Source organism: Macaca mulatta, chromosome 13, assembly GCF_049350105.2.
Source record: "Macaca mulatta isolate MMU2019108-1 chromosome 13, T2T-MMU8v2.0, whole genome shotgun sequence".
In the NCBI taxonomy this organism is placed as follows: domain Eukaryota; kingdom Metazoa; phylum Chordata; class Mammalia; order Primates; family Cercopithecidae; genus Macaca; species Macaca mulatta.
This window is the reverse complement of record NC_133418.1, coordinates 61342682-61369360: the sequence shown is the minus strand read 5'-3', so window position 1 is coordinate 61369360 and position 26679 is coordinate 61342682. Positions and strand designations below refer to the sequence as shown.

General features: G+C 38.6%; 1 protein-coding gene across 2 annotated transcripts in view; it reads right to left on the bottom strand.

The window, feature by feature from the left end:
- WDPCP (WD repeat containing planar cell polarity effector) overlaps positions 1 to 26679 on the bottom strand; it is a 491911-nt gene that overhangs the window by 276290 nt on the left and 188942 nt on the right. For both annotated transcript variants that reach the window (XM_015112569.3, XM_015112570.3), the window contains exon 10: positions 18004 to 18613. In XM_015112569.3, the coding sequence (XP_014968055.2) occupies positions 18004 to 18613 (610 nt within the window). The remainder of the gene's footprint in view (positions 1 to 18003; positions 18614 to 26679) is intronic.

The following is a 26679-nucleotide window of genomic DNA, read 5'->3' as shown; positions in this document are numbered from 1 at the left end:
TTGTATTCATAAAATATATATAAAAAACCTCTTACAACTCAAGAATAAGTAAACAAAAAATTCAATTAAATTTGGGCAAAAGATTTGAAGACACTTCATCAATTCCAAAGACGCTCAATTCCAACAGTCACCAGAGAAATGCAAATTAATACCATGACACACTTACTAGAATGGGTAAAATTAAAATGACCATTAATTTCAAGTGTTAGAACTTGGAGCAACTAGAGTTGCCATAAATTGCTGATATGCTAAATGACACAATCATTTTAGAAAACAGTTTCTTCTAAAGTTAAACAAACACTTAGCATATGGCCCAGTCATTTTAAACTTGTAGGTTTTTGACAAGAGAAATGAAAATATATATTCATATAAAGATTTGTAGATGAAAGTACATAGCATTTTTAATCTGTTAGCAAAAACCTGGAAACAAACCAAATGTCCATCAATATGTGAAAGGATTAAAAAACTGTGGTACAGAAATACAAAAAACCCTCAGCGGATATTAGAAACACCTCTATGCACTCAAGCTAGAAAACCTAGAAGATACGAATAAATTTCTGGGAATGTACACCCTGTCAAGATTGAATCAGGAAGAACCTGAATGCCTGAACAGACCAATGACAAGCTCCAAAACTGGATCACTAATAAAAAGGCTACCACCAGAAAAAGCTTAGGACCAAACAACTCACAGCCAAATTCTACCACGTGTATAAAGAAGAGTGGTACCATTCCTACTGAAACTATTCCAAAAAAATGAAGAGGAAGGACTCCCTAACTCATTCTATGAGGCCAGCATCATCTTGATACCAAAATCTGGCAGAGAGACAACAAAGAAAGGAAACTTATGACCAATATCCTTGATAAACATAGATGTAAAAATCCTCAACAAATACTAGCAAACCAAATCCAGCAGCACATCAAAATGAAAATCTACCACAAATAAGTAGGTTTTATCCTTAGATGTAAGTTTAGGTCAACATACTCAAATCACTAAATGTGATTCATTACATAAACAGAATGAAAAACAAAAACCACATGATCATCTCAATAGACACAGAAAAGGCTTTCAATAAAATCCAACCTCCCTTCATGTTAAAACAAAACAAAACAAAACAAAACAAAAAAAAACCTCAACAAACTAGGCATTGCAGGAATATACATAAGAATAATAATCTATGACAGATCCACAGTCAACATCATACTGAATGGGCAAAAGCTGGAAAACTGGAACAAGACAAGGATGCCCTCTCTCACCATTCCTGTTCAATATAGAACTGGAAGTCCTAGCCAGAGCCATCAAGTGAGAGAAAGAAATAAAATACATCCAAATAGAAGACAGGAAGTCAAACTATCTCTGTTTGTAGAAAATATGATTCTATACCTGGAAACCCCAGAGTCTCTACCCAGAAGCTCCTAGATCTGAGAAACAATTTCAGCAAAATTTCACGATACAAAACTAAAGTATACAAATCAGTAATATTTCCATACACCAACGACATCCAAGCTGAGAGCCAAATAAGCAACACAATCCCATTCACAATAGCCACAGAATAAAACACCAGGAAATACAGCTAACCACAGAGGTAAAAGATCTCTACAACAGGAATGACAAAACACTGCTCAAAGAAATCAGAGATGACACAAACAAATAGAAAAACACTCAAAGCTCATGGATAGGTAGAATCGATATCATTAAAATGGCTTTGCTGCCCAAAGCAATTTACAGATCTAATGCTATTCCTATCAAACTACCAATGACATTCTTCACAAAATTAGAAAAAAAAACTAATTTGAGATCCGTTCCCAGATGGCCGAATACGAACAGCTCTGGTCTGCAGCTCCCAGCATGACTGACGCAGAAGACGGGTGATTTCTGCATTTCCAACAGAGCCTCGGCTGGTGATACCCAGGCAAACAGGGTCTGGACTGGACCTTCAGCAAACTCCAACAGACCAGCAACTGAGGGACCTGACTGTTAGAAGGAAAACTAACAAACAGAAAGGAATGGCATCAACATCAACAAAAAGGGCATCTACACTAAAACCCCATCTGTAGGTCACCAACATCAAAGACCAAAGGTAGATAAAACCACAAAGATAAGGAGAAATCAGAAGAGAAAAGCTGAAAATTCTAAAAACCAGAGCGCCTCTTCTCCTCCCAAGGATCTCAGCTCCTTGCCAACAATGGAACAAAGCTGGAAGGAGAATGACTTTGACGAGCTGACAGTAGTAGGCTTCAGAAGGTTGGTAATAACAAACTTCTTCAAGCTAAAGGAGCACGTTCAAACCCATCGCAAAGAAGCTAAAAACCTTGAAAAAAGTTAGACAAATGGCTAACTAGAGTAAACAGTGTAGAAAGGAACTTAAATGACCTGATGGAGCTGAAAACCATGGCATGAGAACTTCGTGAGGCATGCACAAGCTTCAGTAGCCGATTCGATCAAGTGGAAGAAAGGTGATTGAAGATCAAATTAATGAAATACAATGAGAAGACAAAGTTGCAGGAAAAAAGAGGAAAAAGAAACAAATAAACCCTCCATGAAATATGGGTGAAAAGACTAAATCTAGATTTGATAGGTATACCTAAAAGTGATGGGGAGAATGGGACCAAGTTGGAAAATACTCTTCAGGATATTATCCAGGAGAACTTCCCCAACCTAGCAAGACAGGCCAACATTCAAATTCAGGAAACGCAGAGCACACCACGAAGATACTCCTCAAGAAGACCAACCCCAAGACACATAATCATCAGATTCACCAAGGTTGAAATGAAGGAAAAAATGTTAAGGGCAGTCAGAAAGAAAGGTCGGGTTACCCACAAAGGGAATTCCATCAGACTACCAGTGGATCTGCTTGCAGAAACTCTACAAGTCAGAAGTGGGTGGGGGCCAATATTCAACATTCTTAAAGAAAATAATTTCAACCCAGAATCTCATATCCAGCCAAACTAAGCTTCATAAGTGAAAAAGAAATAAAATTTTTACAGACAAGCAAATGCTGAGAGATTTTGTCACCACCAGGCATGCCTTACAAGACTTCCTGAAGGAAGCACTAAATATGGAAAGTAACAACCGGTACCAGCCACTACAAAAACATGCCAAATTATAAAGACCACCAATGCTATGAAGAAACTGCATCAATTAACAGGCAAAATAACCAGCTAACATCATAATGATAGGATCAAATTCACACATAACAATATTGACCTTAAATGTAAATGGGCTAAATGTCCCAATTAAAAGACACGAACTGGCAAATGGATAAAGAGTTAAGACCCATCGGTGTGCTATATTCAGGAGACCCATTTCACGTGCAGAGACACATATAGGCTCAAAATAAAGGGATGGAAGATACATACAAAGCACATGGAAAGCAAAAAAGGACAGGGGTTGCAATCCTAGTCTCTGATAAAACAGACTTTAAACCAACAAAGATCAAAAAATACAAAGAAGGTCATTACATAATGGTAAAGGGATCAATTCAACAAGAAGAGCTAACTATCCTAAATATATATGCACCCAGATTCATGAAGCAAGTCCTTAGAGACATACAGAGAGACTTAGACTCCCACACAATAATAATGGGAGACTTTAACAGCCCACTGTCAATATTCAACAGAGACAGAAGGTTAACAAGGATATCCAGGACTTGAACTCAGCTCTGCACCAAGCAGACCTAACAGACATCTACAGAATTCTCCACCCCAAATCAACAAAATATACATTCTTCACAGCACCACAGTGCACTTACTCTAAAACTGACCACATAATTGGAAATAAAGCACTCCTCGGCAAATGAAAAAGAACAGAAATTATAACAAACTGTCTCTCAGACCATAGTGCAATCAAATTAGAACTCAGGATTAAGAAACTCAATCAAGCCGGGCGCGGTGGCTCAAGCCTGTAATCCCAGCACTCTGGGAGGCCGAGGCGGGCGGATCACGAGGTCAGGAGATCGAGACCATCCTGGCTAACACAGTGAAACCCCGTCTCTACTAAAAAAAATACAAAAAACTAGCCGGGCGAGGTGGCGGGCACCTGTAGTCCCAGCTATTCGGGAGGCTGAGTCAGGAGAATGGCGTAAACCCGGGAGGCGGAGCTTGCAGTGAGCTGAGATCCGGCCACTGCACTCCAGCCCGGGCGACAGAGCGAGACTCCGTCTCAAAAAAAAAAAAAGAAACTCAATCAAAACTGCACAACTATATGGAAACTGAACAACCTGCTCCTGAATGACTATGGGGTACATAACGAAATGAAGGCAGAAATAAAGATGTTCTTTGAAACCAATGAGAACAAAGACAAAACATACCAGAATCTCTGGGACACATTTAAAGCAGTGTGTAGAGGGAACCTTATAGCACTAAATGTCCACAAGAGACAGCAGAAAAGATCTAAAATCAACACCCTAACATCACAATGAAAAGAATAGAGAAGCAAGAGCAAACACATTCAAAACCTAACAGAAGGCAAGAAATAACTAAGATCAGAGCAGAACTGAAAGAGATAGAGACACAAAACAACCCTTCAAAAAATCAATGAGTCCAGGAGCTGGTTTTTTTAAAAGATCAACAAAATTGATAGACTGCTAGCAAGACTAACAAAGAAGAGAGAAGAATCAAATAGATGCAATAAAAAATGATATAGGGGATATCACCACTGATCCCACAGGAACACAAATTACCGTCAGAGAATACTATAAACACCTCTATGCAAATAGACTAGAAACCCTAGAAGAAATTGATAAATTCCTGGACATATGCAGTCTCCGTAGACTAAACCAGGAAAAAGTTGAATCTCCGAAGAAACCAATAACAGGCTCTAAAATCGAGGCAATAATAATAGTCTACCAACCGAAAAATGTCCAGGACCAGATGGATTCACAGTCAAATTCCACCAGAGGTACAAAGAGGAGCTGGTACCATTCCTTCTGAAACTACTCCAATCAATAGAAAAAGAGGGAATCCTCCCTAACTCATTTTATGAGGCCAGCATCATCCTGATACAAAAGCCTGCCAGAGACACAACAAAAAAAGAGAATTTTAGACCAATATCCCTGATGAACATCAATGCAGATATCCTCAATAAAATACTGGCAAATCGAATCCAGCAGCACATCAAAAAGCTTATCCACCACGATCAAGTTGGCTTCATCCCTGGGATGCAAGGCTGGTTCAACATATGCAAATCAATAAATGTAATTCATCACATAAACAGAACCAAAGACAAAAATCACATGATTATCTCAATAGATGTAGAAAAGGCCTTCGACAAAATTCAACAGCCCTTCATGCTAAAAACTCTCAATAAATTCAGTATTTATGGAATGTATCTCAAAATAATAAGAGCTATTTATGACAAACACACAGCCAATATCATACCGAATGGGCAAAAACTGGAACTGGCATCCTTGTCTTGTGCCCTTTGAAAACCGGCACAAGACAAGGATGCCCTCTCTCACCACTCCTATTCAACATAGTGTTAGAAGTTCTGGCTAGGGCAATCAGGCAAGAGAAAGAAATCAAGGGTATTCAATTAGGAAAAGAGGAAGTCAAATTGTCCCTGTTTGCAGATGACATGATTGTATATTTAGAAAACCCCATCATCTCAGCTCAAAATCTCCTTAAGCTGATAAGCAACTTCAGCAATGTCTCAGGATACAAAATCATTGTGCAAAAATCACAAGCATTCTTATACACCAATAACAGACAAAGAGAGAGCCAAATCATGAGTGAATTCCTATTCAAAATTGCTACAAAGAGAATAAAATACCTAGGAATCCAACTTACAAGAGACATGAAGGACCTCTTCAAGGCGAACTACAAACCACTGCTCAATAAAATAAAAGAGGACACAAACAAATGGAAGAACATTCCATGCTCATGAATAGGAATAATCAATATCGTGAAAATGGCTATACTGCCTAAGGTAATTTATAGATTCAATGCCATCCCCATCAAGCTACCAATGACTTTCTTCACAGAATTGGAAAAAACTACTTTAAAGTTCATATGGAATCAAAAAAGAGCTTGCATGGCCAAGACAATCCTAAGCTAAAAGAGCAAAGCTGGAGGCATCATGCCACCTGACTTCAAACTATACTACAAAGCTACAGTAACCAAAACAGCATGGTACTGGTACCAAAACAGATATATACACCTACGGAACAGAACAGAGGCTCAGAAATAACACCACACATCTATAACAATCTGATCTTTGACAAACCCGATAAAAACAAGAAATGGGGAAAGGATTCCCTATTTAAGAAATGGTGCTGGGAAAACTGGCTAGCTGTATGTAGAAAGCTGAAACTGGATCCCTTCCTTATACCTTATATAAAAATTAATTCAAGATGGATTAAAGACTTAAATGTTAGGCCTAAAACCATGAAACACCTTAGAAGAAAACCTAGGCAATACCATTTAGGTCATAGTCATGGGCAAGGACTTCATGACTAAAACACCAAAAGCAATGGCAACAAAAGCCAAAATTGACAAATGGGATCTCATTAAACTAAACAGCTTCTGCACAGCAAAAGAAACTACCATTAGAGTGAATAGGTAACCTACAGAATGGGAGAAAAATTTTGCAATCTACCCATCTGACAAAGGGCTAATATCCAGAATCTACAAAGAACTTAAATTTACAAGATAAAAAACAACCCCATCAAAAAGTGGGCAAAGGATATGAACAGACACTTCTCAAAAGAAGACATCTATGCAGCCAACAGACACATGAAAAAATGCTCATCGTCACTGGTCATCAGAGAAATGCAAATCAAAACCACAATGAGATACCATCTCACGCCAGTTAGAATGGCGATCATTAAAAAGTCAGGAAACAACAGTTGCTGGAGAAGATGTGGATAAATAGGAACACTTTTACACTGTTGGTGAGACTGTAAACTGGTTCGACCATTGTGGAAGAGTGTGGTGATTCCTCAAGGATCTAGAACTAGAAATACCATTTGACCCAGCAATCCCATTACTGGGTATATACTCAAAGGATTATAAATCATGCTACTATAAAGACACATACACACGTATGTTTATTGCGGCACTATTCACAATAGCAAAGACTTGGAACCAACACAAATATCCATCAGTGATAGACTGGATTAAGAAAATGTGGCACATATACACCGTAGAATACTATGCAGCCATAAAAAAGGATGAGTTCATGTCCTTTGCAAGGACATGGATGAAGTTGGAAACCATCATTCTCAGCAAACTATCACAGAGACAGAAAACCAAACCCCGCATGTTCTCACTCATAGGTGGGAATCAAACAATAAGAACACTTGGACACAGGGCAGGGAACATCACACACTGTGGCCTGTCAGGGGTGGGGGTTTGGGGAAGGGATAGCATTACGAGAAATACCTAATGTAAATGACTAGTTAATGGGTGCAGCAAACCAACATATCACATGTATACCTATTTATCAAACCTGCACATTGTGCACATGTACCCTAGAACTTAAAGTATAATAAAAATAAATAAATAAATAAATAAGAGAAAAAAAGATAAACTAATTTAAAATTCATATGGAACCAAAAAAAGAGCCTGAATAGCTAATGCAATCCTAAACAAAAAGAACAAATCTGGAGGCATAACAACATACCCGACTTCAAACTATACCACAATGCTACAGTTACCAAAACACCACGGCACTGGTACAAAAACAGACACAGAGACCAGTGAAACAGAATAGAGAGCCCAGAAATAATGCTACACACCTACAACCATCTGATCTTTGACAAAGTCAACAAAAACAAGCAGGGAAAGGACTTCTTTTTCAATATTGTACTAGGATAACTGGCTAGCCATACACAGAAGATTGAAACTGGACCCCATCTTTACACCATATACAAAAATCAAATCAAGATGGATTAAAGACTTAAATGTAAAACCTAACACTATGAAAACCCTGAAAGGTAACCTAGGAAATACTATTTGGGCACAGGCCCTGGCAAAGATTTCATGACAAAGGCGCCACAAACAATTGCAACAAAACCAAAAATTGACAAATGAGACCTAATTAAACTAAAGAGCTTCTGCACAGCAAAAGAAACAATCAACAGAGTAAAGAGACAACCTACAGAATGGGAGAAGATATTTGCAAATTATGCACCTGACAAAGGTTTAGTATCCAAAATCTATAAGTAACTTAAACAAATGAACAACCAAAACACAAACAACCCCATTAACAAGTAGGCAAAGAACATAGACAGTTCAAAAGAAGACACACATGCAGACTACAACCATATGAAAAAAATGCTCAACATCACTAATTATCAGAGAAATGCAAATCAAAACCACAATGAGATACCATCTCATATCAGTCAGAATGGCTATTATTAAGTTAAAAAAAAAAAAAAACAGATGCTGGTGAGGGTGCAGAGAAAAGAGAACGCTTATACACTGCTAGTGGGAATGTAAATTAGTTCAGACATCGTGGAAAGCAGTTTGGTCATTTCTCAAAGAACTTGAAACAGAGTTGCCATTCAACCCAACAATCTCATTACAGGGGTATATACTCAAAGAAATATAAATTGTTCTACTATAAAGACACATGCACACGTATGTTTGTCACAGCATTATTCACAATAGCAAAAACTTGGAATCAAACCAAATACCCATCAACAGTAGACTGGATAAAGAAAATGTGGTACATATACACCATGTAATACTACATAGCCATAAAACAGAATGAGATCGTATGCTTTGCAGCAAGATGGATGCAGCTGGAGGCCATTATCCTAAATGAAATAACACAGGAATAGAAAACCAAATGCCACATTTCTCACTTATAAGTGGGAGCTAAACATTGAGTACTTACAGACACTAAGAAGGGAACAATAGACAACAGGGCCTAGTTGAGGGTGGAGGGTGGGAGGATGGTAAGTATCGAAAAACTGCCTATCGAATACTGTACTTATTACCTGGGTGATGAAATAATCAAAACACCAAACCCCCAAGACATGAAATGTACCTATAAAACAAACCTGTACATGCACCTCTGAACCTAAAAATAAAAGTTAAAAAAATTGTGGTGTATTGACATAATGAACTACCTCTCAGTAAGATAACAAACAAACAAACAAACAAAATACAAAAATACACACTAACATCGAAGATTCTCACAGAATAATGCCGAGTGAAAGTACCAAGACACAAGAGTACCTACTACATGATCCCATTTCTATGAAACTCTAGAAAAGGCAAATCTAATCTATTTTTTTTATCTAAAAAAATGTTTTTTATAGATTTAGGGATACAAGTGCAGTTGTGTTACATGGATATATTGCATTGATGAAGTTGAGGCTTTTACTGTACCGATCACCCAAATAGTGAACATTGTACTCAATAGGCAGTATTTCATCCCCCACCCCTCTCCCACCCTCCCACCTTTTGGAGTCTCCAGTGTCTATTATGCCACTCTGTATGTCCATGTGTACCCACTGTTTAGCTCCCACCTATAAATGAAAATGTGCAGTTTTTGACTTTGTTTTACAGGCCATTTCACTTAGGATAATGGCCTCTAGATCCATCCATGTTGCTGCAAAGGACATGAGCAAATATAATCTATAATAATGGAAAGCATATCAATACTTCTCAGCTTCCAGAGAGGTGGGAATTAACTGAAAAGGGCCTTGAGAGAATTTTTTGGGATAATGGAAATGTTCTATATTATGATTGTGGTGGTAATCATGAGGGTATATACATTTGCTAAAACTCATTGAACCGTAGTTTGTTGTTGTTGTTGTTGTTTTGAGAAGGAGTTACGCTCTTGCTGCCCAGGCTGGAGTGCAATGGTGCAATTTCAGCTCACTGCATCCTCTGCCTCCTGGGTTCAAATGGTTCTCCTGTCTCAGCCTTCTGAGTAGCTGGGATTACAGGCATGTGCCACCATACCCAGGTAATTTTTTTGTATTTTTAGTAGCGACGGGGTTTCACCATGTTGGTAAGTCTGGTCTCGAACTCCTTACCTCAGGTGATCCACCCACCTCGGCCTCCTAAAGTGCTGGGATTACAGGTGTGAGCCACTGCTCCTGGCCTTAACTGTACATTTTAAAGGTTTGCATTTTATTTATGTAAATTATACCTCAATAAACTTGATTTAAAAATTCATCATCACTCTAGTTTGAAGAAAGTAGAATGTTGTCTAGAATAAAAGTTCATTTTAAATGATATGAGATCCAATTTTAAGATGACTAGGCATCTAACAAAGTGTCTAGCACTTTCAGCAATAAATTACCTAATACCACTTGGGTAAAGTATAATGTTAAAATAACTATTTGAAAATAACTCTTGAGGAAAATTGCTTTGTACAAAATTTCTAAGAGAAAAATCACACTGTTTATTTTTTAGAAAGAGAGACAGACAGACATACACACACATACACAGGTTGCCTGTAATTTTCAAAGTTCTATGAGAGTGAAGATGTTAGTTTTACCTCTTGTTTAACATCATCACTTGAACATTTAACCTTTTCCCAACTTTGCATACTCTATGAGGGCATCGTGGGGATACTCCAGGCAAATGGAATACTATCATCACAACATGGAAGGAGTGAGTGTGAGAGCACACACCATGGCTGGGACGCTACAGCAGTGCAACTCAGCTGGGGAGATAAAGACCAAGTGGCAGGAAAGGGCTTATCAACCACTGAAGTATTTCTTTTTTTTTTTTTTTTTAACTTTTATTTTAGCTTTGGGCTACATGTGAAGGTTTGTTACATAGGTAAACTCATATCATGGGGGCTTGTTGGACAGACTATTTCATCACCCAGGTATTAGGTTCAGTACCCACTAGTTACCTTTTCTGCTTCTCTCCCTCCTCCCAAACTCCACCCTCAAGTAGACTCCAGTGTTTGCTGTTCATTTGTTTGTGCTCATCAGTTATTAGCATTTAGCTCCTACTTATAAGTAAGAACGTGCAGTATTTGGTTTCCTGTTCCTGCATTTGTTTGCTAAGTATAACAGCCTCCAGCTCCATCCATGTTCCCACAAAAGACATTAAGTATTTCAAACTGGAGAATCCATGACCAAATCTGTACTGTTAGAAGGATCACTAGGATAGCACTCAGGGGATTAATTGGGGAGTAGGATGAGAAGACTGGAAGGCAGAAGAATATAGATACAGGGCCTCTGCTTGATCATGGTAAAATAGAGAAGGTCTAGATTAAAGCAATGACAGTGAGGCTGAATTGAATGAGATATTTCAGCTATATTTAGAAGGCCAAATTGATAGGATTTGGTCACTAATTGGATGTGGCATTAGGAGTGAGGGAGGATTCTAGAACGACTTTTGACTTGTACGTTCCATCTGAATAATTGTACCATTCACCAAAAAGAAGAATACAAGAGGAAAAGCAGGTCTGGAGAGAAAAAAGATGACTTCATGTCTGCACATAATGAGTCTGAGGCACACATGCACATCCAAGAGAAGGTATTCAGTAAGCCAGATGAATATGTGGATGTGGAGTCAGGAATGGTCTGGGCTGGAGTCAGAGATCAGATAACAAAACTGAAAATAAAGTCTCAACCTGCACAAAGTGAAGGCTAAAAATGGAACCCTGGATGGCCCCAACATTTTCGTAAGTAAGCAGAAGAAGAGTATAAAAAAGTGACAGAAAGTTGCATTTGGGGACATAGAAGGCTGTTTGATGAGGGTTCTGTGATAGTGGAAGTGGTCAGCAACCATCAAATGCTGCAAAGTCATCAAACAACGTAAGACAAATGTATTTATCAAGTTTGAAGTCACTGGGGACTTTTCCAAGAGCAGTTCCAAGAGACCGCTGAAGATACAGCCAGAGCGCAGTGTTCTGAGGAGTGAGAAGTGAAGAAGCAGAGAAAAGGCAATGTTCAGTATTATTTCAGTGAGTTTGGCTATGAAACAAAGGTGAATATTAGATCAGTAACAGAGGGGAAACCATTTTAAGGAAGAGTTTTGTCAGTCTGTTTTTATGGTGTAGCTTGGGCCTGTTTATCTGCTGCTGTTCCAAGATAGATGGGGCCGGGGAGGGTGACAAAGTAAAGGTGTCAAAGGGAATGTTATGGGATCTACAGAGAAAATAGTGGTGGCACTAGTCTTGGACAAGAGGAAGGGATCCTTTTTCACTGAACTGAGAGGGAAAGATTCATGTGCATATTGATAAATGGTTGGGTGGGTACATTGTAAGAAGCAGATAAACTTAATGAACTGACAAAATTTTGGTGAGATGCTCTGTTGAGAGGAATAGGGAGCTGATAATGTGAGTTTAAGGAGAGCAGTGAAGCTTGGAAAAGGTACTGATGAGAATGGAAAAGCTTTAATATCTTAATAGTATAATTAGGGCCTCCACTTTTTAAAATTAATCTCAGTCTATATATGAAGAAATATGTTATCATTATGGTCACATAAAGAGATTCTGAATACATATTCTTTCTATAAAACAACATTTCTTGGCTTCCATGTAATGACATTTCTAATTACCTCCTAAGGAAGACATAATCTTTGAATTCTTCTAATAACAAGAATGATGGACTTTTAATGCCCAACACATTTGTGTGATCATTGTAAGGATTAAGAAATGGAAGCTCTAGCCTTCGAGCAGTGTTCCTTCAACATTACACTAACTGACCTAATCTAAGAGTCTAACTCCAAATATCTTAGCATATTGGCATTAGGCACTGTCACGTTTACATATGAAAGCATTCTATTTTAAACTACGATCCATGATCTATCTTTACAATTTTAAATTGTAAGCTACACCTTTCATGTCAAATTTTCCAAAGGCTTGCATAACAAGCATCTGAAAAAAAAATCTCATAAATGCTCCCTAGTGGGGAAACTGCACATGCAACTACCTGTTTATATATGCAGTAACTTGAATTATACATGAAAACTCCACATGGATGCCCAGAATCAGCACTGACAAATTCAAGAAGTATATTAATTTTTTTGGATGTATTTAGTAGCAGATCATAAGAAAAATCTGTTCTTTATACTGGGTTTTCTTTAAAAAATCTGCTAGTTGGAATCTTCTATTTCAAGGAATCTACTCTTCCCAGGAAAAATAATTTGTAATAAATATTAATCTTATAAATTAAAAATGAGAAACAAAACTTTAAAAAATCCTTGGAAATTCCACATTTTGATCTTTTAAAGAGCCTATAAGACTGTACAATTTTTCCCTATTCTGTAAAACTTAAGAATCATATTGAAAGTAAAATTTAAATGATAAATGTCAGTTGCAAAAGTTATCACCTTTTCATTTGAATGCTTGACTTCTATTGGATAATTCTCTTCCAAGAGACCTTCTTGGGAAAAAGAGGTGACAGCCAACTCATTGCCTAATTGATTTAGGAACAGTGCCCAGGGAGACAGTCCAATTAAGTTTACAAGCTGGCAATTAGCAGGAAGCCCTCTAAATCCCTACACTGAGAGCCTGTTTACTTTAGTAAGAAGGCAAATGTGCTAGAGATAGGAAGAGAAAGCTGTGCTTTTTGCAAAGCTGTTGTGAGTAGGCCCACAAGGGAGGGCTGAAGAAAAGCTAGGTGTACATGGGCAGAAAGCCTTCTGTTTGACAGGTAACTGGGTAATTTAGAGGGTGAAAGGAGAGATTGAGAGAGAGAGAGGAAGAAGGGTGGGGGGCAGGAAGAGACAGAGAGTGCGTGAGAAAGAGAGAGCATGAGTGCATGCGTGTGTGTGTGTGTGTTTTAACAGACACGCAAAACATCAAACATCCACTTTAATTAGTGTTGTGTATGGAGACATACAACTGTTAAACATGTAGTTGGGCAAAGTATAACTGGATTATCTCATAATAAAGGAGACTCCAAACATTTTTTTCTTAAACAATATTAACATTATGAATAGATTTAGCTGCATTTTTATTATGTGAAAAGAACATAGGTCTCACTTTGTATGCATTATATCTTTCAGGTTAATCAAATCATGTTCACTAGATTTATTTCATGTATTGAACTTCAGAGACAAGCAGATTCATGAAAGAACAAAGTAAATTGAAAGCTATTTAACAAACACTACAATGTCTTTAAAAACCTAACTTTGTACCACAGAGCCAAATTCCATAAAAGATTTTAAAATGTATTTACCTTTCTATGTTTTCAAGTAGCCATAATGTACATTAATTAAAATTTTTTTTTTACACCTAAATGCGGTTCTCTCAAGAATGTTAAATTGTAGAAATCTACCTAAAGTATATCATATATTTCAGGGCGTAGCTAGTAATGCAAAGCTACAATAGGCAAGTGATTCATCATAATAAAATTTTATTTTAAAGTCTCTTGGTTGATACATAAAAATCAACTTGAAATGGATTAAAGACTTAAATGTAAAACCCAAAAGTATAGAAACCCTGGAAGACAGCTAGGCAATACCATCCTGGACAACAGGCAAAGATTTCATGACAAGGATGCCAGAAGTAATTGCAACAAAAGAAACTGAAGAGGGTAAACAGACAACCTACAGAACGTGAGAAAATATTTGCAAACTGTGTATCTGACAAAGGTCTAATATCCAGCATCAATAAGGAACTTAAACAAATTTACAAGAGAAAAACAAACAAACCCATTAAAAAGTGGGCAAAGCCAAAGTAATTTATAGAGTTAATGCTATTCCCATAAAACTACCATTGACATTCTTCACAGAATTAGAAAAAATTACTTTAAATTTCATATGGAACCCAAAAGCAACCTATATAGCCAAGACAATCTTAAGCAAAAAGAACACACTGTAGGCATCACACTACCTGACTTCAAACTATACTACAAGGCTACAGTAACCATAATAGCATGGTACTAGTACCAAAACAGATATATAGACCAATGGAACAGAAAGAACAGACACCTCAGAAATAACACCACACGTCTACAACCATCTGACCTTCAACAAACCTGACACAAAAACAAGCAATGGGGAAAGGATCCCCTATTTAATACATGGTGCTGGGAAAACTGGCTAGCTGTATGCAGAAAACTGAAACTGACCCCTTTCTTACACCTTACACAAAAATTAACTCAAGATGGATAAAAGACTTAAATGTAAAACCCAAAATCATAAAAATCCAAGAAGAAAACCTAGGTAATACCATTCAGGACACAGGCATAAGCAAAGACTTCATGATGAAAACAAAGCAATTGCAACAAAAGCCAAATTTGACAATTGGGATCTAATTAAACTAAAGAGCCTTTGCACAGCAAAAAAAACTACCATCAGAGTGAACAGGCAACCTACAGAATGGGAGAAAATTTTTGAAATCTACCCATCTGACAAAGGGCTAATATCCAGAATCTATAAGGAACTTAAACAAATTTACAAGAACAAAACAAACAACCCCATCAAAAAGTGGGCAAAGAACAGACACTTCTCAAAAGAAGACATTTATGCAGCCAACAAACAAATGAAAAAAAGCTCATCATCACTGATCATTAGAGAAATGCAAATCAAAATCACAATGAGATACATCTCACACCAGTCAGAATGGCGATTATTTAGAAAGTCAAGAGGCCAGGTGCGGTGGCTCACACCTATAATCCCAGTACTTTGGGAGACTGAGGCAGGCAGATCACTTGAGGTCAGGATTTGAGACTAGCTCAAGACCACTTGAGGTTGGTTTGAGACCAGCCTGGGCAACATGGTGAAACTCTGTCTCTGGTAAAAATACAAAAATTAGCCGGGCATGGTGGCACATGCCTGTAAAACCAGCTACTCAGGGGGCTGAGGCAGGAGAATCGCTTGAACCCAGGAGATGGAGGTTGCCATGAGCTGAGATGATGCCACTGCACTCCAGCCTGGGTGACAGAGTGAGACTCTGCCTAAAAAAAAAACAAAAAAACAAAACAAAACAAACAAACAAACAAACAAAAAAACAAGAAACAATAGATTCTGGCGAGGCTGTGGAGAAATAGGAACACTTTTACACTGTTGGTGGGCATGTAAATTAATTCAACCATTGTAGAAGACAGTGTGGCCATTCCTCAAGGATCTAGAACCAGAAATACCATTTTACCCAGCAATCCCATTACTGAGTATATACCCAGAGGAATATAAATCATTCTACTATAAAGACACATGTACACGTATGTTTATTAGAGAACTATTTATGATAGCAAAGACATGGAACCAACAAAATGCCCATCAATAATAGACTGAATAAAGAAAATGTGGTACATATATACCACGGAATACTATGCAGCCATAAAAAAGAATGAGATCATGTCCTTTGCCAGGACATGGATGAAGCTGGAAGCCATCATCCTCAGCAAACTAACACAGGAACATAAAACCAAACACCACATTTTCTCATTCATAAGTGTGAGTTGAACAATGAGAATACATGGACACAGGGAGGGGAACAACACACACAAGGGCCTGCTGGAGGTGGGGGGCAAGGAGAGGGAGAGCATTAGGACATAAATACCTAATGCACACAGGGCTTACAACCTAGATGACAGGTTGATAGGTGTAGCAGACCGCCATGGCACATATATACCTACGTAACAAACTTGCATGTTCTGCACATGTATCCTGAAACTTAAAGTAAAATAAAAATAAAAATAAAAGTGGGCAAAGGACATGAACAGACACTTCTCAAAAGAAGACATATATGCAGCCAAGAAGCATATGAAAAAAAGCTCAGTGATTATTAGAGAAATGCAAAACAAAACCACAATGAGATACCATCTCACACCAGTCAGAATGGCTATTATTAAAGAGTAAAAAAAAATAACAGATGCTGGCAAGGTTGTGGAGAAAAGGGAACGCTTATGCACTGTGAGGGGGGAGTGTAAATTAGTTCAATCATTGTGGAAAGCAATACAGCAATTCCTCAAAGAGCTAAAAGCAGAACTATTACTTGACCTAGGAATCCCATTATTGGATATATACCCAGAGGAATATAAATCATTCTGCCATAAAGATACATGCACACAAATGTTTGTTGCAGCACCATTCACAATAGTAAAGACATGGAATCAACCTAAATGCCCATCAGTCACAGATTGGATAAAGAAAATGTGGTACATTGTGGAATACTATGCAGCCATTAAAAAGAATGAGATAATGTCTTTTGCAGGAACATGGACGGCACTGAAGGCCATTATCCTTAGCAAACTAACGCAGAAACAGAAAACCAAATACCGCATGTTCTCACTTGTAAGTGGGAGCTAAATGATAAGAACTTATGAACACAAAGAAGAAAAAAAACAGACACTGGGGTCTACTTGAGGGAGGAGGATGGGAGGAGGGAGAGGAGCAGAAAAGATAACTATTGGGTACTGGGCTTAATACCTGTGTGATGAAATAATATGTACAACAAACCCCCATGACACATTTACCTATATAACAAACCTGCATGTGTACCCACAAACCTAAATAAAAGTTAAAAAAAAGTCTCTTGGTTGAAACGGGCTACATTAATATATAATTTTATAGATATTAACTTATCAACATCTATAAAAATATCTATCCTTTTGAATATTTTTATCCAAAAGAGAAACTAAAACAAAATTATACAGGTATCTTCAGCAAATTCTAACTAAATATCTGCTTTCTTTTCTTTTAAAACACTTGCTTCACACAATTCCAGTCTGGGAAGCAACAGACACCAATAATCTAAAATAATTTTTATAGAAAAATTATTCCATTCCTACAAACACAGAATTTTTCAATGGACAAAGTAAGTCCTTTTAAAAATATTCACATGTCTGTTTCTTAAGGAATTATTTAGTAGTGTAGTTTATTTTAGAGAGTATCAAATGTAAAAGGGCTTTTGAAGCATCATGATTGACAATTAGTGCAATTTCCAAATTATTCAATATCCATTGTTCCTTTGGCAGTTAGAAAGTCATCCACAAAAGGAAACTATAGGGATATTTGAAAGGCAACCATATTTATGGGATGATAAATAGAAAAATCTACATTCTAAGAATAGTTTTATTGCCTTAATTATGTCACTATCATAGACACTTTACTTACTCATCACTTTCCTTGACTTACCTAGTTTAAACAACAGCACACCCAAAGGTCCTCTTTCAAACCTGAGGAAGAGGAGATCATAGATATCACTACCTTCACCCTTCTGAGAAGCAACCTGAGGAGCTATCCATTGCATTTGAACAAGACTGCTGGAGGCATCAAATAATTTATTGAATTGCAGAGTCTCCCTGGGTAAGCGGTCTTCAGCCAATAGTTGGATGTTAATAGGGGATAGAGCCATATCAAAAATTTGCAACTCCCCTTGGTTGCTGCCAGCTAGTAGAATGGCACCACTTGGGTGGCAGCTTATTAATGAAGGCAAAAGTTCAGTCTGTGCTAAGAGAGTCACTCTGCGATGAGTTTCATACAGAATTAGTGAAGAATCTTCACAGCCCAGAATCAGTTTGTCTTCAGTAACATTCCTGCAGCAGCTGATGGCCTTTGATTTCAGTGGTATTCTGGTGACTGACACACACTGGATTTTATTCCGAATGCATTCATAGATGCAGCTGTCAGCCATGGGCTCTTTGTCTACACTGATGGAGTGCTCCACTGTGAACAGCTGATAAGGCTGTTTGGTGCCAAAGTGAACATCCAGTGGGTCCCATTCTGTGCGGACAGAACTCAGAACCTGTTAAGAAATCAAGTACATTCAGATAGACTTTGGTTTTTCTTCAACTTCACACCTAGGCCTGCATATTTATTCAGAAACCTATAAAGAACATAAATTACTATCTTAAATATCAGCAACATATAAATATATAAAGTATATATAGCACCTCTATCTCATATACAGCATGTATATATAGTGACACAGTGAGATGCTGTCTTAAAAAAATAAAAATATACATATAGCACAGTTGCAAGAACTCAACTATAAGATTTTAACTTTAACAATTTGTTTTGGAAGGCCTGTAAATCACTTTAAATATGTCCCACAGTATATAAAAACTAAGAAAGTCAGCTTTTAGTAAAATAATATGGCTAGCAGAATATCTTGAAAAGAATGAACAAGAACTTACCAACACAAAGTTGGACTTTAAAATGATTAATCTCCTTCAACCTACCACCCTTGTCAATTCTGAAATTATTGGTAAATTACTAATAAGAAATATATTTCTAATTAGTAGGGCTGGGTAGACAAAGGAAAAAACTTTAGAACCCTGTTAACAATCTTGTAGAAATATTTTACTATCAGAAAGGATATAAAGGAATTCTAAGTAGACAAGTGACCAATAGAAAGAAATAATGTAATGTACTAGTTTTAAAATAAACATTAAAAAATTAAGACCTAGTATATATAGTCGGTCCTTGAACAACATGAGTTTGAACTGTAGGGTCCACTTACAAGTGGATGTTTTTCAAACAATGCAGATTTTGGTATTTTGTGTGTGTGTGTGTGTGTGTGTGTGTGTGTGTGTGTGTGTGCGTGTTGGGGATTGGTCCTGGAACCTATCTACCAACATGGAACACAGTGCAGAAGAACATCAAAGAAAACAATATGCCGTTCACTTTATTCATATGTAAATGATGGAGTGCAAGAACCAGGAGAGTGGTATTAAAGAAGGTCAGACCCAGAAATATTAAATAACATATATCTACACATGTTAAAATTTTATAGAACTGTATATCCCCCAAAAAACATGCACTAAAATCTGATGAAATCTGTCTAAGGTCTGCACCTGAATTAACAGAATAGTAACAAGGTCATTTTCCTGTATTTGACAGTGTATTGCAGTAATGTAAATGTCACTGGGGAAACTGCGGGGAAAGAACAGAAAGAGCATTTACTGTACTGTTTAGAAATTTCATGTGAGTCAAACTATTTCAAGATTAAAAGTCATTTCTTAAAAAAGCACATACAGCTGTGTGGCAGAGTGCTGGATTGGGAAGGGGCGGGGAGTTGATGTGACTTAAAAAAAATCCATCCTACACCTTTTCACCAAATTAATCTTCCTAAACGAAATGCTTTTGCCTTTACTCCCATCTTCAAATCCTTCAATGGTTACCCACTGACTAGTATGTTAAATTTGTATTCCTTTGCCTGGAACTAAACCACCATAGGATCCATATCCAACTCCTTCCCTCCCTCACTCTCTTTTTGCTGCAGTCATTTTCTTTTTTGTCCAATAAATATTTGAATACGAGCCATGTGCCAGGCACTGGTTCTGGGGGCTAGGGATACAGCAATACATAAAATCCCCTCAATCAGGGGCATACACTTGTAAGGGAGAAAAAGTAATATATTTTCCTCCTGTCACAAGGTTCATAGCTGACACCCCTATATCTAAAGACAGATTAATAAAAGAAAAGCTTAACAATTTTATGTAACCAAAGTTTTACGCAACACAAGTGCCTTCAGAAATGAAGACCCAAAGACCAGGGAAAACTGTCTATTTTATGCTTAGGTTTGATGAAGAATGGATAGTCATGTAGAAGTATGAGTGGACAAAAAGCAGGTATGACCTAATGTACTGAGGGGAACTTAGCAAGTCCTATTTGTTCAGATTTTTCTTTGGGTCTCTGTGTACTCATTCCTTTCCACCAGGTATAGGACAGACACTTATCACATGAGGCTCTTATGATCTACTTTTAGGTCAGAGAATTATTTTCATGGCTTCAGGGGAGAAAGGTGGAAGGAGGTCAGAGAAAGAGAATGACAAAGACAAAGGGACCTTTCTGCTCCTGTGGTTTTCTCAATTTCCTTCAGCTTTAAATATTCAGTATGCCAAAAATGCCGTATTTGGGGGTAGCACTTTCCACATACCATCATACCCTAATAGCAAAAACAAAGGCAATAATAATGAAAGCATAGAGATAACCTAAACACTATATAATAAAATAAAGCAAAGTACAGAGAATAGGGAGTGGCAGGAGTGGGGCTCAGGGTGTGATACAGAGAGATCAAGAAAGACCTCTCTGATAAAGGTGACCTGAAAGAGGTGTGAGCCATGCAGCCTTGTGGGAAAGGAGAGCTTCAAGCAGAGGAAACAAGCTCTGAGGTGGAATCTATATTGGCCAGATCAAGGAGACTAATATAGCTAGAGAAGGAGAAGCAAGGAAGAAAGTCATGGGAAATGGGAATTGAGGCACAGGGAGGATATTGTGTGGTAGCTTGTAGGCCACTAGGGACTTTGACTTTTTCTCTAAATAAGATGAGAAGCTGTAAGTTTTGAACAAAGGAGGGACATGATCTGTTTTGCAAATTCCAATATTATCTCCTAAAGTCTCCCCTCCAGGACTCCTACTCCAAGTTCAAACTAAAACCTGTCCCAATTTTCCCTGCTATATAAGTTCATTCATGTCTTTTGCCTGAATTCCACAATCTTCACCTACACACTCTGTCCTACCAACCATACTTAACTAACCATACTTACATATATGCTACACCAAAAGTATCCTCGTTTCTTGGATTCCTTCTAGCTTGATGGCATCTTTAAAAAAAAAAATCTGTCTTATATATTTTACACTTTTTTGTACCTGCGTAGCAGCTAGCCAAAAACTGTGCTGGTAGGAAGTTTCTTATACTATGAATTAAAAGAAAATTGTAATGCTGGTTGAAATATCATACTTCCAGAAAGCTTAAAGATTTGCAAAGAAAGCCTTAGGGCAGATGATTGAGAGGCCAGATGATGCTGAGTAGGGCCTGTACTCACAAAGGGGCAGCCTAAAAAAAGGGGCACAAACAGATGGCAGTCTTGGACTTGAACAAGTTATGTTCATGATCCAGAAAAAAGGGTCCTAGGCCTCCTTGTTTCCAGTTTGTGAGACGCTCTCTACTAGGCTCTGTAATTTCACCAAGAAAAAAGGTAAAAAGTGGAGGTGCATGGGAGGCAGGTCTAGAATGCAGCTCCAGACAGAGCAGTGTGTGGAGGCTCGCACTGTGAATTTTAGCACAGAGAGACTGCAAGAACAAACCAGTAATCCCAAGAGCCACAGAATCTCTGAAGGAAGCAGACTGTTCCTGCAGGACCCAGGAGACACCCCAAATACTGTGAGTGCCCCAACTGCGGAAGTGGGAAAGGGAGAGCCTCCTCTCCTGAACACACCCACCAAATGGAGAAACTGAAGGTCTGTTTGCAGGAGAGGTTTCCGACCTTAACTGGAGCTGAGACAATTTAGAGAGCGGAGCAAAATACAGGGGTAGTGGAAACAGCAGAAAGGCCCTGGGAGCTCACTGTGTCCCCAAGCAGGCCATTCCTATCTGGCACCACAGGGATCCATCGAGGCGGTGGCCAGAAGAAAGGGGGGTAAAACTCCACAGGGAGAAGGAAATCTGTAGCTGGACTGTGTAACAATTTGAATGGGACAAGAAGCCTCCTGGACAGAACTTGGGAGAGGGTGCAAATCTGGGATGCAAACTCCACAGGCAAGGGAAAGACACAAGCCCTTTTCTTTCGCAGCTAGGAGGCAGGTAGCCTAGGGCAAGTTTTCAAGCCCTGCTCGCTCACTGCCTGGACACAGACTTGGGACTGTTGTGTGGGGCACAGTGAGAGTGAGACGGGCCCTTTGGTTTGTGTGGGAACTGGGTAAGGCCCGTGATTGCCGGCTCTCCCCCACTTCCCTGACAACCTGCATGACTCAGCAGCAGCAGTCATAATCCTCCTAGGTACACAAATCCAGTGACCTGGGAATCTTACCCCCATCCCCCACAGCAGCCACAGCAACACCCACCCAAGGAGAGTCTGAGCTCAGACACACCTAGCCCTGCTCCCACCTGATGGTCCTTCCCTACCCACCCTGGTAGTGGAAGACAAAGGGCATATAATCTTGGGAGTTCTAGGGCCCTGCTCACCGCCGATCCCTCTCCATACTACCACAGCTGATGCTCTCTGGAAAGCGCCACCTCCCCGCAGGAGGCCAGTGACCACAAAAATAAAGCATTAAACCACGAAAGCTAAGAACTCTCACAAAGTCCACTGCATCCCCCATCACCTCCACCAGAACAGGCACTGGTATTCACAGCTGAGAGACCCACAGATAGTTCACATCATAGGACTCTGTGCAGACAACCCCCACTACCAGACTGGAGCCAGGTAGACTTCCTGGGTGGCTAGACCCAGAAGAGAGACAACAATCACTGCAGTTTGGCTCACAGGAAGCCACATCCATAGGAAAAGGGGAAGAGTTCTACATCAAGAGAACACCCAGAGGGACAAAAGAATCTGAACAACAGCCTTCAACCCTAGACCTTCCCTCTGACAGAGCCTACCTAAATGAGAAGAAACCAGAAAACCAACTCAGATAACAGGACAAAACAAGGCTCGTTAGGACCCCCAAAAGATCACACTAGTTCACCAGCAATGGATCCAAACCAAGAAGAAATCCCCGGTTTACCTGAAAAAGAATTCAGGAAGTTAGTTATTCAGCTAATCAGGGAGGGACCAGAGAAAGGTGAATCCCAATGCAAGGAAATTCAAAGAACGATAGAAGTGAAAGCAGAAATATTCCAGGAAATAGATAGCTTAAAGAAAAAAAACAATGAAAAATTCAGGAAACATCGGAAACACTGACAGAAATGCAGAATGCTCTGGAAAGTCTCAGCAACAGCATTGAACAAGTAGAAGAAAGAAATTCAGAGCTCGAAGACAAGGTCTTCCAACAAAGAGAAAGAAAAAAGAATAAGAAAATATGAACAAAGCCTCCAAGAAGTCTGGGATCGTGTTAAACGACCAAACCTAAGAATAATTGGTGTTCCTGAAGAAGAAGAGAATTCGAAAAGTTTGGAAAACATAATTGGGGGAATAATCAAGGAAAACTTCCCCAGTCTTGCTAGAGACCTAGACATTCAAATACAAGAAGCACAGAAAACACCTTGGAAATTCATCGCTAAAAGAGCATTGCCTAGGCACATTGTCATCAGGTTATCCAAAGTTAAGACAAAGGAAAGAATTTTAAGAGCTGTGAGACAGAAGCACCAGGTAACCTAAAAAGGAAAACCTATCAGATTAACAGCAGATTTCTCAGCAGAAACCCTATAAGCTAGAAGGGACTGGGGTCCTATCTTTAGCCTCCTTGAACAAAACAATTATCAGTCAAGAATTTTGTACCCATTGAAACTAAGCATCATATACGAACAAAAGATACAATCTTTTTCAGACTGCTTTCAAACAAATGCTTAAGAGAATTTGCCACTACCAAGCAACCACTACAAGAACTGCTAAAAGGAGCTCTAAATCTTGACACAAATCCTGGAAACACATCAAAAGAGAACACCTTTAAACCATAAATGACACAGGACCTATAAAACAAAAATACAACTTATAAAGCAAAACAATAAGCAAAAAACCAAAAGTACACAGGCAACAAATAGCACCGTGAATGCAAGGGCACCTCACATTTCAGTACTAACATTGAATGTAAACGGCCTACATGCTCCACTTAAAAGATACAGAACTACAAAATGGGTAAGAACTTACCTACCAACTACCTGCTGCCTTCAGGAGACTCACTTAACACATAAGGACTCACATATACTTAAAGTAAAGGAGTGGAAAAAGGCATTTCAAGCAAATGTACACCAAAAGCGAGTAGGGGTAGCTATTCTTGTATTAAACAAAACAAACTTTAAAGCAACAGCAGTTAAAAGAGACAGAGAGACATTATATAAAGGTAAAAGGCCTTGTGCAACAGGAAAATATCACAATCCTAAACATATATATGCATCTAACACTGGAGCTCTCAAATTTATAAAACAATTACTAACAGACCTAAGAAATGAGATAGATAGCAACACAATAATAGGGGGGGACTTCAATACTCCACTGACAGCACTAGACAGGTCATCAAGACAGAAAGTCAACAAAGAAACAATGGATTTAAACTACACCTTGGAACAAATGGACTTAACATACAGAACATTTCATCCAACAACCGCAGAATACACATTCTATTCAACAGCACATGGAACCTTCTCCAAGGTAAACCATATGATAGTCCATAAAATGAACCTCAATAAATTGAAGAAAATTGAAATGGTATCAAACACTCTCTCAGACCACAGTAGAATAAAACTAAAATCAACTCCAAAAGGAACCTTTGAAACCTTGCAAATACATGGAAATTTGATAACCTGCTCCTGAATAAGCATTGGGTCAAAAATGAAGTCAAGATGGAAATTTAAAAATTCTTTTTTTTTTTTTTTATTATTATACTTTAAGTTCTAGGGTACATGTGCATAACGTGCAGGTTTGTTACATATGTATACTTGTGCCATGTTGCTGTGCTGCACCCATCAACTTGTCAGCACCCAACTACTCGTCATTTACATCAGGTATAACTTCCAAGGCAATCCCTCCCCCCTCCCCCCTCCCCATAATAGGCCCCGGTGTGTGATGTCCCCCTTCCCGAGTCCAAGTGATCTCATTGTTCAGTTCCCACCTATGAGTGAGAACATGCGGTGTTTGGTTTTCTGTTCTTGTGATAGTTTGCTAAGGAAATTTAAAAATTCTTATAACTGAACGACAATGACACAACCTACAAAAACCTCTTGGATACAGCAAAGGCGCTGCTAAGAGGAAAGTTCATAGCCCTAAACACCTACATCAAAAAGACTGAAAGAGCACAAACTGACATGCTAAGGTCACCTCAAGGAATTACAGAAACAAGAACAAACCAAACCCAAATCCAGCAGAAGAAAGAAAATAACCAAGATCAGAGCAGAACCAAATGAAATTTAAACAAAAATACAAAAGATAAATACAACAAAAAGCTGGTGCTTTGAAAAGATAAATAAAATTGATAGACCATTAGCCAGATTAACCAAGAAAAGAAGACAGAAAATCCAAATAACCTCACTAATAAACAAAAAAGGCCTATAGGCCGGGCGCGGTGGCTCAAGCCTGTGATCCCAGCACTTTGGGAGGCCGAGACGGGCGGATCACGAGGTCAGGAGATCGAGACCATCCTGGCTAACACGGTGAAACCCCGTCTCTACTAAAAATACAAAAAAACTAGCCGGGCGAGGTGGCGGGCACCTGTAGTCCCAGCTACTCGGGAGGCTGAGGCAGGAGAATGGCATAAACCTGGGAGACAGAGCTTGCAGTGAGCTGAGATCCGGCCACTGTACTCTAGCCTGGGTGACAGAGCGAGACTCCGTCTCAAAAAAGAAAAAAAAAGGCGATATTACAACTGACACCACTGAAATACAAAAGATCATTCAAGGCTACAATGAACACCTTTACACACATAAACTAGAAAACCTAGAAGAGAGGGAAAAATTCCTGGAAAAATACAACCCTTCTAGCTTAAGTCAGGAAGCATTAGATACCCTGAACAGACCAATAACAAGCAGTGAGATTGAAATGGTAATTTAAAAATTACCAACCAAAAAATGTCCAGGATCAGATGGATTCACAGCAGAATTCTAACAGACATTCAAAGAAGAATTGGTACCAATCTTTTTGATACTACTCCACAATATAGAGAAAGGAAGAACCTTCCCTAATTCATTCTATGAAGCCAGCATCACCGTTTACCAAAACCAGGAAAGGACATAACCAAAAAAGAAAACTACAGACCAATATCCTTGATGAACATTGATGCTAAACTCCTTAACAAAATACTAGCTAACTGAATCCAACAACATATCAAAAAAGTAATCCACCATGATCAAGTGGGTTTCATAACAGGGATGCAGGGATGGTTTAACATACACAAGTCAATAAATGTGATATACCACATAAACAGAATTAAAAA